Source organism: Argentina silus (assembly GCF_951799395.1).
Source record: "Argentina silus genome assembly, chromosome: 2".
Taxonomy (NCBI): domain Eukaryota; kingdom Metazoa; phylum Chordata; class Actinopteri; order Argentiniformes; family Argentinidae; genus Argentina; species Argentina silus.
In genome coordinates, this window is record NC_139656.1 from 26,142,899 (window position 1) to 26,159,930 (window position 17,032).

Here is a 17,032-nt window from a genome sequence, read left to right on the forward strand (position 1 = left end):
TTTGAGATGTGGTGGAACAGGAGATTCACATCATGGATGTGCAGCCGACAAATCTGCAGCAATGATGCTATCATGTCAATATGGACCAAAATCTCTGAGGAATGTTTCCAGCACCTTGTTGAATCTATGCCACAAAGAATTATGGCAGTTCTGAAGGCAAAAGGGGGTCCAACCCGGTACAAGCAAGCCAACTACCCTGAATTAAGGTCACATCGCAATATCCTTTTGTTTTACCATTTTATTTGGGGGAAAAAGAAGAAATGTGTAGCAGTTTCATACCATTCCATTATTCCATTTATTTGTTTTTTTGTGGCAAAACATGAGCAGACACAGTGTTGGAAACAGGGCAAGGCTGATTAGTCAAAAGCCTTCCACCAACTATTGCCTTTCACTCAGAGGTTAGTTAGTTAACTAGTGCAGAGCAGTGCTTTCAGTGCAGATCAGTAACAAGCTAAATAGACTCACAGCCGGAGGAATGTACTTTGGACAGAGGAGGAGTGAACAATAGCACCAGGCAAGCTTGCAAAAAAACAAACAAGCATTTTACTTGAAACCTTATAACAATATTATAAGCATCCACACACATTTCACAAACTCACACTTAACAACACCGTAAACATAGCAAAACCTGTAAAAAGAAAGAAAGGACACAAATAACAGACAATTTACTTGAACTAATGGCTATTACGGTACATTCATGACACTTGACACATGACAATCTCTTAACATACGCAGTGGTAAGCAGTTGTTCACTACCCAACTACTGTAGCTCTTCTTATACGTCACACAATGCACCAGGCGAATAGCAGCACATGACTTTTGATTGTACTGTACAGTTCAGGTTAACTGCTGTGAACAAAGATACAGGAAAGGGAACCCTGAGAGGAATGCTGGCCTTACTTTTTAGGCAATAATCTGGGAGATCATACTTAATGTAAGTATGCAGTCCATCCTGTGATCTGCCGTTAAATACTCAAACATGCCACATGGAAATGGTGAAAGTTTTTTTTTTTTTACAGAGAACAAGTTGCTTTTTTCGCTACGCAGGACAGAATACACAAAAATATCTATCTGGAAGATGTATTGTGAACAACTGCCACATATTGACACATTTATGATTAAAAGGAATGTACTCTTGAGTTATTAGACAATACAATTCATTTTCTCCCTTTGCATAGGTAAATGCACACAAACACACTCGAACACGCACACATACAAACACTAAACATAAGACTTAAAGCTCAAGGTTATAATTCATCCCTCATCTTCTCGCCTTTAGGCCGGACCAGCCTGCCGATGAAGAGGATGGATTTGGTCTTGTTGTCCTTCACCAGGAAGATGAAGGGATGATCAGCATAGAAGACTTTGGGGTTTTTCAGTTTATCAGTGCCGAAGACGCTGGTGTCAATGGGGTTCCCATCTGTGTCCCACTCCATGGCAGATGCATGGAAGACATTGGACAGGTACAGGTCCTTCTTCCCAGAGATGTTGGACAGGTCAGCCTTGGTTTTGTCAATAGCGTCAGTCAGACCCAGCTCCCCAAGGTGTTTCTACAAAGGTTGTTGGAGAGAAAAAGTGAGCTCTTAAATGTTAAGTATCTTGAAACCTGAAGATCATCGCAAGGGAATCTCTGATCTTGTCTGTATATTAATCTGCTTTTCAAAATCATAAAAAAGTAGTCATTGTAGTCGTTTGCTGGTGATGGTACCTGCAGGTTGTGGCTGACTTCCATGCTGACTTTTGGCAGAGACACAGCCACACCCTTCTTTTCCAGCTTGCCCATCCAGGTGTCCACTTGCTTCTTGGTCAGCAACTTCTCCAGCCTCTCCAGGGGCTCCACATGGTAGGGCATCAAGAACACCACGGTGGACTTCTTATGGGCCAGAGGCATGCTCAGGATATACAGCTCATTTTTTGTGTCCTCATGGAAGTCATAAACACCTGTGGATTCACACCAGTAACCAAGTTAAGATATTTTTTGGGGGGGTTTTGTTTCTCCCAAAGCAGTCCATGTAAGTGACTCACCTGTTCGGTGCATCATGGGTACTGACACAGTGAAAGATCGGGAAACCAGGAAGACACGGTCATCCACCATCTTATGATGAAACCCTTCATCCCAGTGAGCTGGTCAGAGAGAAATCACATGTGGATTATTATTGCACTACTGTACAGTAATGAGTAAATAGATGTATGATAATAATGGAGCTAAAGATAATGTATATGAAATGTAGCTATGTTTAGGTGATCTCACGTTTGAAGAACATGGCATTGACGATCATGGCCCCATCAGTCTGCTGCACGTCCTTAGTGACCTCTGGCAGTTTGCCATCGGTGGACTTGGCTGCCCACTCGTTGATGGACTTCACAGCGCTCTTCTTGTCCCTGAAGTTAATCTTTGAGTGGTCGCAATTGTAGTGCTTCTTGCTGCTCTTGACAAAGTCGTCAGAGAAGGTGACAGAGCTGGGCCCGTAGAGGCGATTGCTGATCTTCCAGGTGACATTACGGGCCTTGGAGTCACTCACCTCTGTCAGGAGCTCTGCCAGGCCCTCGTGCAGCAGCTTGTCCTTCACTTCACCAGCGTTCAGCACAGTCTTGACCTGAGAGGCGGTGGAGGCCTTGCCCCCCAGGGCCACTAGGCCCAGGGAGGAGGCTACCACCACAGGGGAGATGAGGATGTTCTGCAGGCCCTTCTCCTTGGCCATGTTCTGGTAGAGGCTGAAGGCCAGGTTGGCACTTTTGTCGGCCAGGAGGGTGGCGTGCTTGCTGATGGTCTTGTCTGTTGAGTTGGTTGTTGCAGCGGAGGTGGTGGTGGCCAGCAGGGCCAGGGCTACCAGGTTTGTCACCCACATGTTGTTAGCAGAGTAGAGACCTGAAAGGGGATTTGAAAATGGTCGCTGTGAATTAACATGTACAGATTGTATAAAGAGTTTTGCAACGGTGATAGATTTTGGGTTTTGTTTTGATACTACTACTACCAACATAAGGAAGGTGAATGTGAATTACGAATGAGATTGATTACAAAATAAGATAAATTATAGTTAATGACAAATGTGGCAGGAATCTTTATAATTATTTAATTAATTATGGTTTATTAAATTAAATGTAGATCTTTTATGGGTCTGCTAGACAACAGTTCTCTGAATGTGATCCCTGGCCCAGGCCAACCTCCTGGTAGACCATTCTGAGCACAATAGAGCGAGAGGCCCTTGAGAAAGCTACAGGAGGCAAGGGTACCCTCTGCTGGTTGAAACGGAACATCTTTCAAGAATGTGTTCTTATAGCAGAAAGATCGTTTGAGAGGAACCGTTGATGATTCACCACCAGGGGTTGCCAAGAGTTTGAGAATATTCAACAGAGCTCGATTGCGTTTACTGTAGTTATGTGTTCCACTTTGCAGTATTCTGAGTTTTATGAAGTATTTGAATATACAGCATAACTTTAATTTGGTATGCACCTGAAAATAGCTCGAGGAAACAAACTGGATCTTAATCTCACTGCACTGTGCTCTCATCCCAACTCTATGACAACACTGGCCCCAATTTGATTGAGTAAATAGTGCTGAGCAGAGCAAAACATACCTTACAACTCAGAATACTATATAAAAAAAAATACTAATAATAATTCTTCAGAATTGTTGTAAACAGTCTGAAAATGCATTGCATGTCATCGAAACTCTATTATGCACAAGCAAATTGGGCCCCGCTATGTGCATCTGTGTTCTCTGAGCTCCAATAGTGGAACTCCGTCCACCAACCTCCGGCCAATGTAAATGGACGTTTTCTTCGAAATAAAAGCGCTCACGTTAAACTTGTTTAAGCGTTTAGAAATACTAAATATGGATAAAGGAACCACAAATTATATGTAACTATACCTGGGAATAAACATGTAATCCTCTTAATGTATTATCTGTGTTTTTAAGGGTTTATATGTTCTAATATCCAAATTACCCTTGCTGTACACATAATGGACTGTACACAAAATATTTTCCAAGGCTAAACATGATTTGAACTACCACTGTACTCCACAACACTTCTAGAATATGGTTCAACCATGAGGGCTGTCATACGAACAATTATTGGCACTTTTAACTGTGTCCCATCAGTTAAAAGTTCTATCTCTAGATTGCATAGGGAACACATAATGGACTGCATATATTATATGTCATACGAACAATTATGTGCCAATAATTGTTCATATGACACCCTTCATGGCTATCCGTAGATGCATGAGGAATGAGGCCGTCCTCCGATTTCTGCCATAGTCATTCATAATTAATCGTTAATAATTGTTGTTTCATTCAGGCCTAAGCTAATAATAATTTCTCTCCCCTCCCTCTCTCTCTTTCCCTCCCCCGTCGGCCCGGCCACGTCGGCATCTGTCGAATGCATTCGAGACAGAGACTGTCTGAGTGGCTCATTCTTCAGCAACACATGAGCGTCATTTCAACATTACAATGTTAATATCTCTATCAAATCAACACGACACTACCAGACAGTATGTGTTAGATTGACAAAGTAAAATGCGATGCCCCTGCCAACTGAGTCAGATCAGGCTAAAAGGTAGAACAGAAATAAACTGTTGCTGGGTGGGACCGTTAGTTAAACCATAAGCAGCTACTACAGCTACTACTACATACGACTAGATACTTTTCAAATATTGCTATGATCAGACCATAACATTCATTCATTGAAGTATGAAGACAGAAAAATAAAATATTTCAGCCTCACTTGTGCTAACCTTAACCAATTTGCAATTACAAACAACTTTAGTATGACCTATCAAGTGCTTTACATGCTGTACTGTAATTCAGCACTCATTTCTGTTTTAGTGAAGCATCTAAAATGGAGGGACTTTTCACATTCCTGGTTAGGAAGTTTTCCTGCAGTAAACACTGTCCAGTGAACCCACCCTCCCCCATCTTATCTATCTCTCTGTTCTCATCTCTGTTACCTTACTGGGCTTTGTTAGCAGTTTTCCTCAAGTTGTCTGTCCCCTCGGCTTACAGGCGGACTTATCCTTCAGCCGGTTTATAAACTGTGGAAAAGAAATTTCTGGAAGTTGGGGAAAGGAGTATTTAAATGAGGTGCAGTGATTTTATGCACAGTGAGCTAGCTGGGTACTCCCATGGTATCCTGTTACAACAGCGATGTGGAGGGTACTCTCCCCCTCCTGGTCCTAAAGCCTCACCCGGACTGCTGAACCTGAGTACTCACACATCTGCCATGGTTTGGCCATTTGAACACTTGTTCTGCATGCTCAAAAGAATTTTAGCCCAGCCCATGTACCATTTTCCATATGTAAAACAGTGATGGACAGAAATTCAGGTTGTTGACCCCCTCTCTATTAACACATTTAAACTCTCAGGTTGTTATAGGACAGAAGAATCACCGTTTCTAAATGGAGATGATGCTGTGTTTATAATACATTTCATGATTATTGCTGCTAGATGTGAAGGTTACACTGTCTCTCTTCCCTCCTCCACGTTTGCAGCTCTGTCTGTCTGTCTGATCTGAAAGGCTGATAGCAGGAGATGCAGGATGGGGAATGTGCTCAGAAGCCCCCGTCTGGCCCTACCCTGTGGAATTGTTGACTTATGTCCCTGATGTCTAACTGCAAATAATTTGCCTCTCTTTTTCCTAAAATGGACACCATGGAGGAAACGTTCTGTCGTTAGCATATGAGAGTGCTCAAAGAAAGCACTTATGTTGGCACTCTAAAAGGTAGTCAGATAATGAGCAGCAATAAGGTTTGGAAATCACTCAACATGCCACAATAGCACAGCAAAAGAATTTGTGATTTTTGTATCATGTTAGAAATTAGATCACATTACACGGGCTACACAACCAACAGACTTGTGTGCCATGTGTGAGAAGAACCATGCTCTGGTGAACATTTTACTTCCACATGAAAAACATAGCCTCTAGCTACACGTTTAATGCCATTGCTCCACAACATTCCTTGGTGGCTTCTTTTGTCTCAGAAGAATGGGTTGTCCTCATTTAGTGACTAGAGGCACTTGGTTTCCATGCATATATGCTGATCACACTGTAGGCTATGCAGTTCCCTCCTAGATATCCAAGAGATGGGACTCTGAACAGCACTGGGAAAGTGATCAGAATCAGAATCAGAATTCTTTTATTTGGCCAAATATATTTGGTGAGGTTGGTGCATGGACATAATAAACAAATAGCAAATATTGACAAGAAATTTACAAAATAGCAAAATATTAACAAAATAGGTAGGCGTAATATTAACAACCTGTAGGCGGCCTCGTCACCATTGGAGATTAATCCATTGAGGGTTGTGTCATCTAGAACTTCAGGAGTTTGACAGAAGGGTGGCTAGAGGTGCAGCTGTTTACCCAAAGCGAGTGCATACATTTTTCAGTATATATGGTCCCAGTGGGAAGCAAACCCACAACCTAAGCATTGTTAGTGCCATGCTCTACCAACTGAGCCACAGGACCACAATAGTGCAACAAATGGCACATACTCTGTTTAGAGACTTAAGACCTCACATGATTCAGAGGAAACAAATGGCCAACTACCCTAAGTTAAAGTCACATCACAATATCCTTTTGTTTTACCATTTTATTTGGGGGAAAAAGAAGAAATGTGTAGCAGTTTCATACCATTCCATTATTCCATTTATTTGTTTTTTTGTGGCAAAACATGAGCAGACAGTGTTGGAAACAGGGCAAGGCTGATTAGTCAAAAGCCTTCCACCAACTATTGCCTTTCACTCAGAGGTTAGTTAGTTAACTAGTGCAGAGCAGTGCTTTCAGTGCAGATCAGTAACAAGCTAAATAGACTCACAGCCGGAGGAATGTACTTTGGAGAGAGGAGGAGTGAACAATAGCACCAGGCAAGCTTGCAAAAAAACAAACAAGCATTTTACTTGAAATCTTATAACAATATTATAAGCATCCACACACATTTCACAAACTCACACTTAACAACACCGTAAACATAGCAAAACCTGTAAAAAGAAAGAAAGGACACAAATAACAGACAATTTACTATGAACTAACGGCTATGATGGTACATTCATGACACTTGACACATGACAATCTCTTAACATACGCAGTGGTAAGCAGTTGTTCACTACCCAACTACTGTAGCTCTTCTTATACGTCACACAATGCACCAGGCGAATAGCAGCACATGACTTTTGATTGTACTGTACAGTTCAAGTTAACTGCTGTGAACAAAGATACAGGAAAGGGAACCCTGAGAGGAATGCTGGCCTTACTTTTTAGGCAATAATCTGGGAGATCATACTTAATGTAAGTATGCAGTCCATCCTGTGATCTGCCGTTAAATACTCAAACATGCCACATGGAAATGGTGAAAGTTGTTGTTTTTTTACAGAGAACACGTTGCTTTGTTCACTACATCGCAGGACAGAATACACAAAAATATCTATCTGGAAGATGTATTGTGAACAACTGCCACATATTGACACATTTATGATTAAAAGGAATGTACTCTTGAGTTGTTAGACAATACAATTCATTTTCTCCCTTTGCATAGGTAAATGCACACAAACACACTCGAACACGCACACATACAAACACTAAACGTAAGACTTAAAGCTCAAGGTTATAATTCATCCCTCATCTTCTCGCCTTTAGGCCGGACCAGCCTGCCGATGAAGAGGATGGATTTGGTCTTGTTGTCCTTCACCAGGAAGATGAAGGGATGATCAGCATAGAAAAGTTTGGGGTTTTTCAGTTTATCAGTGCCGAAGACGCTGGTGTCAATGGGGTTCCCATCTGTGTCCCATTCCATGGCAGATGCATGGAAGACATTGGACAGGTACAGGTCCTTCTTCCCAGAGATGTTGGACAGGTCAGCCTTGGTTTTGTCAATAGCGTCAGTCAGACCCAGCTCCCCAAGGTGTTTCTACAAAAGTTGTTGGAGAGAAAAAGTGAGCTCTTAAATGTTAAGTATCTTGAAACCTGAAGATCATCGCAAGGGAATCTCTGATCTTGTCTGTATATTAATCTGCTTTTCAAATTCATAAAAAAGTAGTCATTGATGATGAATGGTCTTCTATCTACGGCCTGTTATGTGTTTGCTGGTGATGGTACCTGCAGGTTGTGGCTGACTTCCATGCTGACTTTGGGCAGAGACACAGCCACACCCTTCTTTTCCAGCTTGCCCATCCAGGTGTCCACTTGCTTCTTGGTCAGCAACTTCTCCAGCCTCTCCAGGGGCTCCACACGGTAGGGCATCAAGAACACCACGGTGGACTTCTTATGGGCCAGAGGCATGCTCAGGATATACAGCTCATTTTTTGTGTCCTCATGGAAGTCATAAACACCTGTGGATTCACACCAGTAACCAAGTTAAGATATTTTTTGGGGGGGTTTTGTTAAATGTTTCTCTCCCAAAGCAGTCCATGTAAGTGACTCACCTGTTCGGTGCATCATGGGTACTGACACAGTGAAAGATCGGGAAACCAGGAAGACACGGTCATCCACCATCTTATGATGAAACCCTTCATCCCAGTGAGCTGGTCAGAGAGAAATCACATGTGGATTATTATTGCACTACTGTACAGTAATGAGTAAATAGATGTATGGTAATAATGGAGCTAAAGATAATGTATATGAAATGTAGCTATGTCTAGGTGATCTCACGTTTGAAGAACATGGCATTGACGATCATGGCCCCATCGGTCTGCTGCACGTCCTTAGTGACCTCTGGCAGTTTGCCATCGGTGGACTTGGCTGCCCACTCGTTGATGGACTTCACAGCGCTCTTCTTGTCCCTGAAGTTAATCTTTGAGTGGTCGCAATTGTAGTGCTTCTTGCTGCTCTTGACAAAGTCGTCAGAGAAGGTGACAGAGCTGGGCCCGTAGAGGCGATTGCTGATCTTCCAGGTGACATTACGGGCCTTGGAGTCACTCACCTCTGTCAGGAGCTCTGCCAGGCCCTCGTGCAGCAGCTTGTCCTTCACTTCACCAGCGTTCAGCACAGTCTTGACCTGAGAGGCGGTTGAGGCCTTGCCCCCCAGGGCCACTAGGCCCAGGGAGGAGGCTACCACCACAGGGGAGATGAGGATGTTCTGCAGGCCCTTCTCCTTGGCCATGTTCTGGTAGAGGCTGAAGGCCAGGTTGGCACTTTTGTCGGCCAGGAGGGTGGCGTGCTTGCTGATGGTCTTGTCTGTTGAGTTGGTTGTTGCAGCGGAGGTGGTGGTGGCCAGCAGGGCCAGGGCTACCAGGTTTGTCACCCACATGTTGTTAGCAGAGTAGAGACCTGAAAGGGGATTTGAAAATGTTTGGGTCGCTGTGAATTAACATTGATACAGAGGATTTTCCAATGTTACTCACAAATCTCCAATTTCAGTGGCAAATGCAATTGCCTTGGATTTCGAGAATCAAGAAACTTCTAGTGGGAGTGTTGCACATGATGATGTGGTATACTAAGTTTTTATAATGCAGTATGAAATGTAATTATAGACCTGAATTGGTGGACAATGTGAGAGCAGGGTTGGTAATACCAATGGTGAGTTTCCAAGAAGCCTTTGGGGCAGACTTATATAACGGCCACGTCGGCAGCTGTCGAATGCATTCAAGACAAAACAGAGACTGTCTGGCTCATTCTTCAGCAACACATGAGCGCCATTACAGAATGAAGTATGAGAATGAAGTACGCTTGACTATGTTGAGGAAATTAAATGAAGAATTATGTTCACACTATGGCTGGAGGACAAGCATTCCCCATCTCTCACTCTGTCTGTGAGTAGGGTTTTCTCTGTGGTGGATTCTACCCTTCCAGGCGATCTAGCCAACAAGTAGCAACAGGCTTGTACTGAACCACAAAAACTAAACAAAAAGATGGTATGTGTCTTGCAGTGGCATGGACTGAGTGACCTTCAATGTGAGTGAAGTTTCACATTTTTCAGAGGCTTAATAGAATTTCTCAGCACACACAGGCTGTAAAAGTATTACTACGGGATTGTGCTTTCAGATGATGTTGAAGTCGAAAGAGATGACTTCTAAAGAGTCTCCACACATTTGTCCTACTTTTTACAGTCTCCACACATTTTATTCTAGTACATTTAACTTAACACTCACGTTTAATAACTTAATGAGCCATAATGGAAAAACACCCACGCATGTATGAATGCCTGCAAAGAGTCTAATCTCATTGGACAAAGAATCAGCATTGCCACAGTAAGAATGAAAGTTCAGACGAGGAAATATATTGTTGTTCACGATTCAGTGCATCATCGTTAATATCTGTATCAAATAACAGTTCATAAAGTTATCTGACATTGTACACGACACTACCAGACAGTATGTGTCAGATTGACAAAGTAAAATGAGATGCCCCTGGCAACTGAACCAGATCAGGCTAAAAAGTACAACAGAAATAAACTGTTGCTGGGTGGGACCGTTAGTTAAACCATAAGCAGCAGAAATGGCACTTTTCAAATATTGTTATGATCAGACCATAACATTCATTCATTGAAGTATGAAGACAGAAAAATCTAATATTTCAGCTTCACTTGTGCTTTTACTTGTGCTTTTCATTTGCACAAACAACTTTGGTATGACCTACCAAGTGCTTTACATGCTGTTGTAGACGGATTTATATTAATATACGTTTCCACATTTGTGTTTGGCAGAGACTTTCGGCTATATTTTGTTGATAGCAAAGCATATCTAATATTGATAATCTGACTCCAATGGGTTAGGGTTGTGAGAACCTCACAACAGGACAAAAGAACAAGAGAGAGAGCTTTTCCACCAATCATCATTCATCTTATTGCATCTAAACTGATGACATCACAGTTGACACCTCAAGACATTCCACAGAGCTCACAGCCATCTGTTTTCTGGGAGATGGTAAACTTAAGAAGATTGGGGCACAACTGAAATTGTCCCACTTCACTGTATTGTAATTCAGTACTCATTTCTGTTTTAATTGATAGAAGTGAAGCATCTAAAATGGAGGAACTTTCCTGGGACTTTTTCACATTCCTGGTTAGGACGTTTTCCTGCAGTAAACACTGTCCAGTGAACCCACCCTCCCCCATCTTATCTATCTCTCTGTTCTCATCTCTCTTACCTTACTGGGCTTTGTTAGCAGTTTTCCTCAAGTTGTCTGTCCCCTCGGCTTACAGGCGGACTTATCCTTCAGCCGGTTTATAAACCGGTTTGGAAAAGAAATTTCTGGAAGTTGGGGAAAGGAGTATTTAAATGAGGTGCAGTGATTTTATGCACAGTGAGCTAGCTGGGTCCTCCCATGGTATCCTGTTACAACAGCGATGTGGAGGGTACTCTCCCCCTCCTGGTCCTAAAGCCTCACCCGGACTGCTGAACCTGAGTACTCACACATCTGCCATGGTTTGGCCATTTGAACACTTGTTCTGCATGCTCAAAAGAATTTTAGCCCAGCCCATGTACCATTTTCCATATGTAAAACAGTGATGGACAGAAATTCAGAAATTCAATATATTTCATGATCATAATGTTTGCTGCTAGATGTGAAGGTTACACTGTCTCTCATCCCTCCTCCACGTTTGCAGCTCTGTCTGTCTGTCTGATCTGAAAGGCTGATAGCGGGAGATGCAGGATGGGGAATGTGCTCAGAAGCCCCCCTGTGGAATTGTTGACTTATGTCCCTGATGTCTAACTGCAAATAATTTGCCTCTCTTTTTCCTAAAATGGACACCATGGAGGAAACATTCTGTCATTAGCATATGAGAGTGCTCAAAGAAAGCACTTATGTTGGCACTCTAAAAGGTAGTCAGATAATGAGCAGCAATAAGGTTTGGAAATCACTCAACATGCCACAATTGCACAGCAAAAGAATTTGTGATTTTTGTATCATGTTAGAAATTAGATCACATTACACGGGCTACACCACCAACAGACTTGTGTGCCATGTGTGAGAAGAACCATGCCCTGGTGAACATTTTACTTCCACATGAAACACATAGCCTCTAGCTACACGTTTAATGCTATTGCTCCACAACATTCATTGGTGGCCTCTTTTGTCTCAGAAGAATGGGTTGTCCTCATTTAGTGCCTAGAGGCACTTGGTTTCCATGCAGATATGCTGATCACACTGTAGTCTATGCAGTTCCCTCTTAGATATCCGAGAGATGGGACTTTGAACAGCACTGGGAAAGTGATATGCTTTTATTCAACTCAAACTCACTGTCACTGATTTACGACTTAAAGCAAAGGCGTAATATATGCCATTTAGCTGACGCTTTTATCCAAAGCGACTTATATTGCAGTGAGTGCATACATTTTTCAGTACATATGGTCCCAGCAGGAATCAAACCCACAACCTAAACGTTGTTAGCGCCATGCTCTACCAACTGAATCACAGAGGACCATAATAGTGAAACGAATGTCACATACCCTCTTTAGAGACTTAGACGTAGATAACACCTTTTCTCCAGTTTGCCACCCATTCTTACAGCCTCGTCTTGGAATGGCTTCATTGTGTAATGTACAGTAGACTATCTGCTAAGGAGAAGGGCGAAGCCCCAAACTAACAAAAACGATTGGCAAAGGGAGACACATCCGATGATGTTCTCTGTCAGACACAACAACAGGTTGTTTTATTGTTTTTCATTGTTGTCACTGTTTTTAATGACTGCACATTACATACGTTACAAGAGGCATGTATCAATGGCCAATTCAGCAGCGTGGGAATCATATCAACACACAAAGAAAAAGTAGCAGTGAAACAGGATGTGCATCCGTCTCAGTGTGTCCAACTTCCTGTCACTGCCTGCTCTCATTCCAAATCCAGACGAACATGTAAGCAAAAGCATGGAGACACAGGGAGGATGGGATGGGGGGGAAAAAAGGGGCATTCCAAAGACAAGTTACCGTGCTCCTCCAGCAGATTAGAATGAACTACTTTTTGACATGTGTGGGAAAACGTGTTCTTTATTTGAAGGAGAAGACAAACTACTTCTTAATTTTAGCTATTTATTTATATGTCAAAATTCTAGACTTGTACAAGGACCACTTTTGGCGAAGAAAATCACAGTCAGCAAGCTGTTAATCTGTAACCAACCTTCCAAAAATGGATACATTCAAACAGTCAAACAAGGCATTTTACAGTAAACAGAATGATTGTGATTGGCTATTTGGTTGGGGAGGAGCCGCGGTTTAGACTTGGCTCTCCTCTCGTTGGTGTTTTAGGCTGGTCCCAGCCCCTGACACTCGATCCGTTCCAGGTGGAGATATCGCCGGTCCGTTCCCTTTGAGGGACGAGTTGACCTGTTGAAGAAAACATACACCTACTCTGATTTGTTCTTTCCTACCCTAGTATTTTTCCATTACATCATTCTTATGTTATGTGTGTGTTGCAGCATCTATCTTGATGACCTGACCCTTACCTCTTCATGTATTAATCCAAGTACCATGGAACTAATGCTTGATTCATCTCATTTAATGCTTGATTCATCTCAACAGGCCATCACATTAGTAAATTTCAGATGATTAAAAAACATATAAATTCAATTGATTTGCATATGGAATATCAAATACAATTAGTAAATTTAATCACCCTAAATAAAGAACTGAATAGCTTTATTTACTCGTCTGCTATTGAGCATTATGATGCAACTGTTTTTATAAAAATAATTTCTAACAAAACCCTCCTTTCACACCTTTTAAGGTGTGAACCAAAAATAAATTGTTTTTTATAAAAAATTCTCAACAAAACCCTCCTTTCACACCCCTTAAGGTGTGAACTAAACCTTTACCACAGGAGTCTTGGGTGTTGCGGTCTCAGGCTCTGCCTCCACCTGCCGTACCTGGTTAGACAAAACTCGAGACAAGTTAGTCAATGCATTCATGTAGTCATTGCAATTTATGTGCCAAATGTCTAAGGACGGCAGGTGGCCTCCATGTCTTGGAGGACCTGGCATTTGAGCGACCTGTCAACAACTCATGGGGCGTTAGATGTGTTTTGCTGTTTGATGAGTTCCTCATTAACATCAGTGCTAGGGGAAGTGCATCTAGCCAATGTTAATCTTGTGTCGTGGCATACTGGTTGGGAATGAGTTCATTCCTTAGCCATTTTACTTCAGTGCTGGCTGTCTCTTTTTTACAGGGAGTGGCTTCCACCCACTTAGTGAGCCTATCCACCATTACCAGTAGGTATCTGTAGCCTTTCACTCTGTTGTCTGCACCCATATCTGATGTCCTTGAATGGTGCGTCTGGTACTGGGAACTTTCCCATGGGACACTTGTAGACCATCTTTGGGTCGTGGTCATTGCATGTGTCACATTCTGTCATATAGTTTTCCACCATGCTGGTCATGTGTGGATGAATTTTGATTTTAATCAAATTAGTGTCAATCAGCGGCCTGTATAGATGGGGTCAAGCAGTAGTTCCAAAACTTGAACACTATATGGAGCTAATCAGTAATTGCTGAACATAAACATTAAATGGAGCTTAATCATTAATTACTGAACATGAACACTAGTTGGAGCTAATCAATAATTGCTAAACATGAACATTAAATGGAGCTAGTCAATAAAGCTGAACTTGAACACTAGATGAAGCCAAAACACTAGTTGCTCTGCTTTAAGGAAGTAACGAGACAAAGAAAACTTTTCAGGGTGGGGCCGGCCTCCCACTTTACTGAACAACCACAACAACAGTAGAGTCAACAACTACTAGAGACAACAACAACTCTCGCACAATTTCTATAACAGTTTACACCAATATGTTTACACCAATATGTCACTTTCTTTTACTTTCAAACACAATTACTCTCCAAACTCTCTCACCTCCCTCAGCTTCAATGCTTTACCTATTCACACAACCTGGCTATACGCTCTCTACTCTTAACAAGATTCTAACACACAACAAAATTTACAGGACTTTAACCTGAGGGATTTTAACCCAAACAAAAGAATTTACGGGCCTCTCACCCGAGGGATTTTAACCCAAATAAAAGAAAACAATTTACAGGCCTTCCACCTGAGGGATTTTAACCCAAATAAAAGAAAACGATTTACAGGCCTTCCACCTGAGGGATTTTAACCCAAATAAAAGAACGATTTACAGGCCTTCCACCTGAGGGATTTTAACCCAAATAAAAGAAAACGATTTACAGGCCTTCCACCTGAGGGATTTTAACCCAAATAAAAGAAAACGATTTACAGGCCTTCCACCTGAGGGATTTTAACCCAAATAAAAGAAAACGATTTACAGGCCTTCCACCTGAGGGATTTTAACCCAAATAAAAGAAAACGATTTACAGGCCTTCCACCTGAGGGATTTTAACCCAAATAAAAGAAAACGATTTACAGGCCTTCCACCTGAGGGATTTTAACCCAAATAAAAGAAAACGATTTACAGGCCTTCCACCTGAGGGATTTTAACCCAAATAAAAGAAAACAATTTACAGGCCTTCCACCTGAGGGATTTTAACCCAAATAAAAGAAAACAATTTACAGGCCTTTCACCTGAGGGATTTTAACCCAAATGAAAGAAAACAATTTACAGGCCTTTCACCTGAGGGATTTTAACCCAAATGAAAGAAAACAATTTACAGGCCTTTCACCTGAGGGATTTTAACCCAAATAAAAGAAAACAATTTACCCAAATAAAAGAGAATTTTGACATATATTGCTTTGATTGTTAAATTTTCATCGTATACATAGATTTCTAAATTTGGTAGTTGGTTTACTCTTACCTCCTCCACACTCACAGTCTACAGTATTCAAAGTTAACTATGCAGAATTCGGTTTATAACAACAGGTTTCTGCTTACCTTTTTGTTTTTGGCGCGCCTCTGTGAGTGTTGAGGGGTTACAAGAAAACAACTCCGTCTGGCTTCCGTCTCCCGGACTTCGCCGTCGGTTCAATTCGGTCCAATTTCTTCTCTTCAAATCACGTCGGGGTCACCAAATTTGTGGGAAAACGTGTTCTTTATTTGAAGGAGAAGACAAACTACTTCTTAATTTTAGCTATTTATTTATATGTCAAAATTCTAGACTTGTACAAGGACCACTTTTGGCGAAGAAAATCACAGTCAGCAAGCTGTTAATCTGTAACCAACCTTCCAAAAATGGATACATTCAAACAGTCAAACAAGGCATTTTACAGTAAACAGAATGATTGTGATTGGCTATTTGGTTGGGGAGGAGCCGCGGTTTAGACTTGGCTCTCCTCTCGTTGGTGTTTTAGGCTGGTCCCAGCCCCTGACACTCGATCCGTTCCAGGTGGAGATATCGCCGGTCCGTTCCCTTTGAGGGACGAGTTGACCTGTTGAAGAAAACATACACCTACTCTGATTTGTTCTTTCCTACCCTAGTATTTTTCCATTACATCATTCTTATGTTATGTGTGTGTTGCAGCATCTATCTTGATGACCTGACCCTTACCTCTTCATGTATTAATCCAAGTACCATGGAACTAATGCTTGATTCATCTCATTTAATGCTTGATTCATCTCAACAGGCCATCACATTAGTAAATTTCAGATGATTAAAAAACATATAAATTCAATTGATTTGCATATGGAATATCAAATACAATTAGTAAATTTAATCACCCTAAATAAAGAACTGAATAGCTTTATTTACTCGTCTGCTATTGAGCATTATGATGCAACTGTTTTTATAAAAATAATTTCTAACACATGCTGGCCGCATCAAACTAAGTGACTTTATGTGAAAGTATCTTCTGTTTAGAAAAAGATAAAGGATCTACTTCAAGCCTTTTGTCCCCTTTTTGTAAATGTTATATTGTTATATTTTCCCATTGGTCACAATTCTCATTTATTCAAGCCAAAGCACTATTGATATTCTTTGCAACATCAACTACAACTTTAAACAAAGCTTTTCAGTTATTCATAACTTGTTCTTTAAAGAATCTATGCTAACTACTATATAAGACGAAGATGGGTCAAGGAGTTGGTGCTCTCTTCTGTTAGTGATGGAATGCTGCCGGCTCTTCTCATGATGTCATACTTAATTTCTTAAACTCCACGGGCCCAAATTCGGATTTAATTAGATTATTAATTAGATTATTGTTT

At 41.5% G+C, this 17,032-nt stretch overlaps 2 protein-coding genes across 2 annotated transcripts; both read right to left on the bottom strand.

Annotated features, from left to right (window-relative positions):
* Positions 1-235: 235 nt before the first annotated feature.
* Positions 236-5,050, bottom strand: LOC310817919 (serpin H1-like). The gene is made up of 5 exons (XM_083688667.1): positions 4,951-5,050; positions 2,252-2,869; positions 2,026-2,124; positions 1,709-1,941; positions 236-1,550 (listed from the first exon to the last, which is right to left on the bottom strand). The coding sequence occupies exons 2-5, from the start codon at positions 2,847-2,849 to the stop codon at positions 1,248-1,250; spliced, it is 1,233 nt and encodes a 410-aa protein (XP_083544793.1). The 5' UTR covers positions 2,850-2,869; positions 4,951-5,050; the 3' UTR covers positions 236-1,247.
* Positions 5,051-6,575: 1,525 nt separating this feature from the next.
* On the bottom strand, positions 6,576-11,194 carry LOC310821417 (serpin H1-like). The gene is made up of 5 exons (XM_083693449.1): positions 11,081-11,194; positions 8,645-9,262; positions 8,419-8,517; positions 8,093-8,325; positions 6,576-7,904 (listed from the first exon to the last, which is right to left on the bottom strand). The coding sequence occupies exons 2-5, from the start codon at positions 9,240-9,242 to the stop codon at positions 7,602-7,604; spliced, it is 1,233 nt and encodes a 410-aa protein (XP_083549575.1). The 5' UTR covers positions 9,243-9,262; positions 11,081-11,194; the 3' UTR covers positions 6,576-7,601.
* Between the last annotated feature and the right edge of the window lie 5,838 nt (positions 11,195-17,032).

Coding starts and splice junctions, on each gene's coding strand:
- LOC310817919 (XM_083688667.1), bottom strand. CDS start 2,849: ATGTGGGTGACAAACCTGGTAGCCCTGGCCCTGCTGGCCACCACCACC. Junction 2,125..2,251: donor CAATGCCATGTTCTTCAAAC/GTGAGATCACCT, acceptor CTCTCTGACCAG/CTCACTGGGATGAAGGGTTT. Junction 1,942..2,025: donor ACCCATGATGCACCGAACAG/GTGAGTCACTTA, acceptor GTGAATCCACAG/GTGTTTATGACTTCCATGAG.
- LOC310821417 (XM_083693449.1), bottom strand. CDS start 9,242: ATGTGGGTGACAAACCTGGTAGCCCTGGCCCTGCTGGCCACCACCACC. Junction 8,518..8,644: donor CAATGCCATGTTCTTCAAAC/GTGAGATCACCT, acceptor CTCTCTGACCAG/CTCACTGGGATGAAGGGTTT. Junction 7,905..8,092: donor AAGTCAGCCACAACCTGCAG/GTACCATCACCA, acceptor CAACTTTTGTAG/AAACACCTTGGGGAGCTGGG.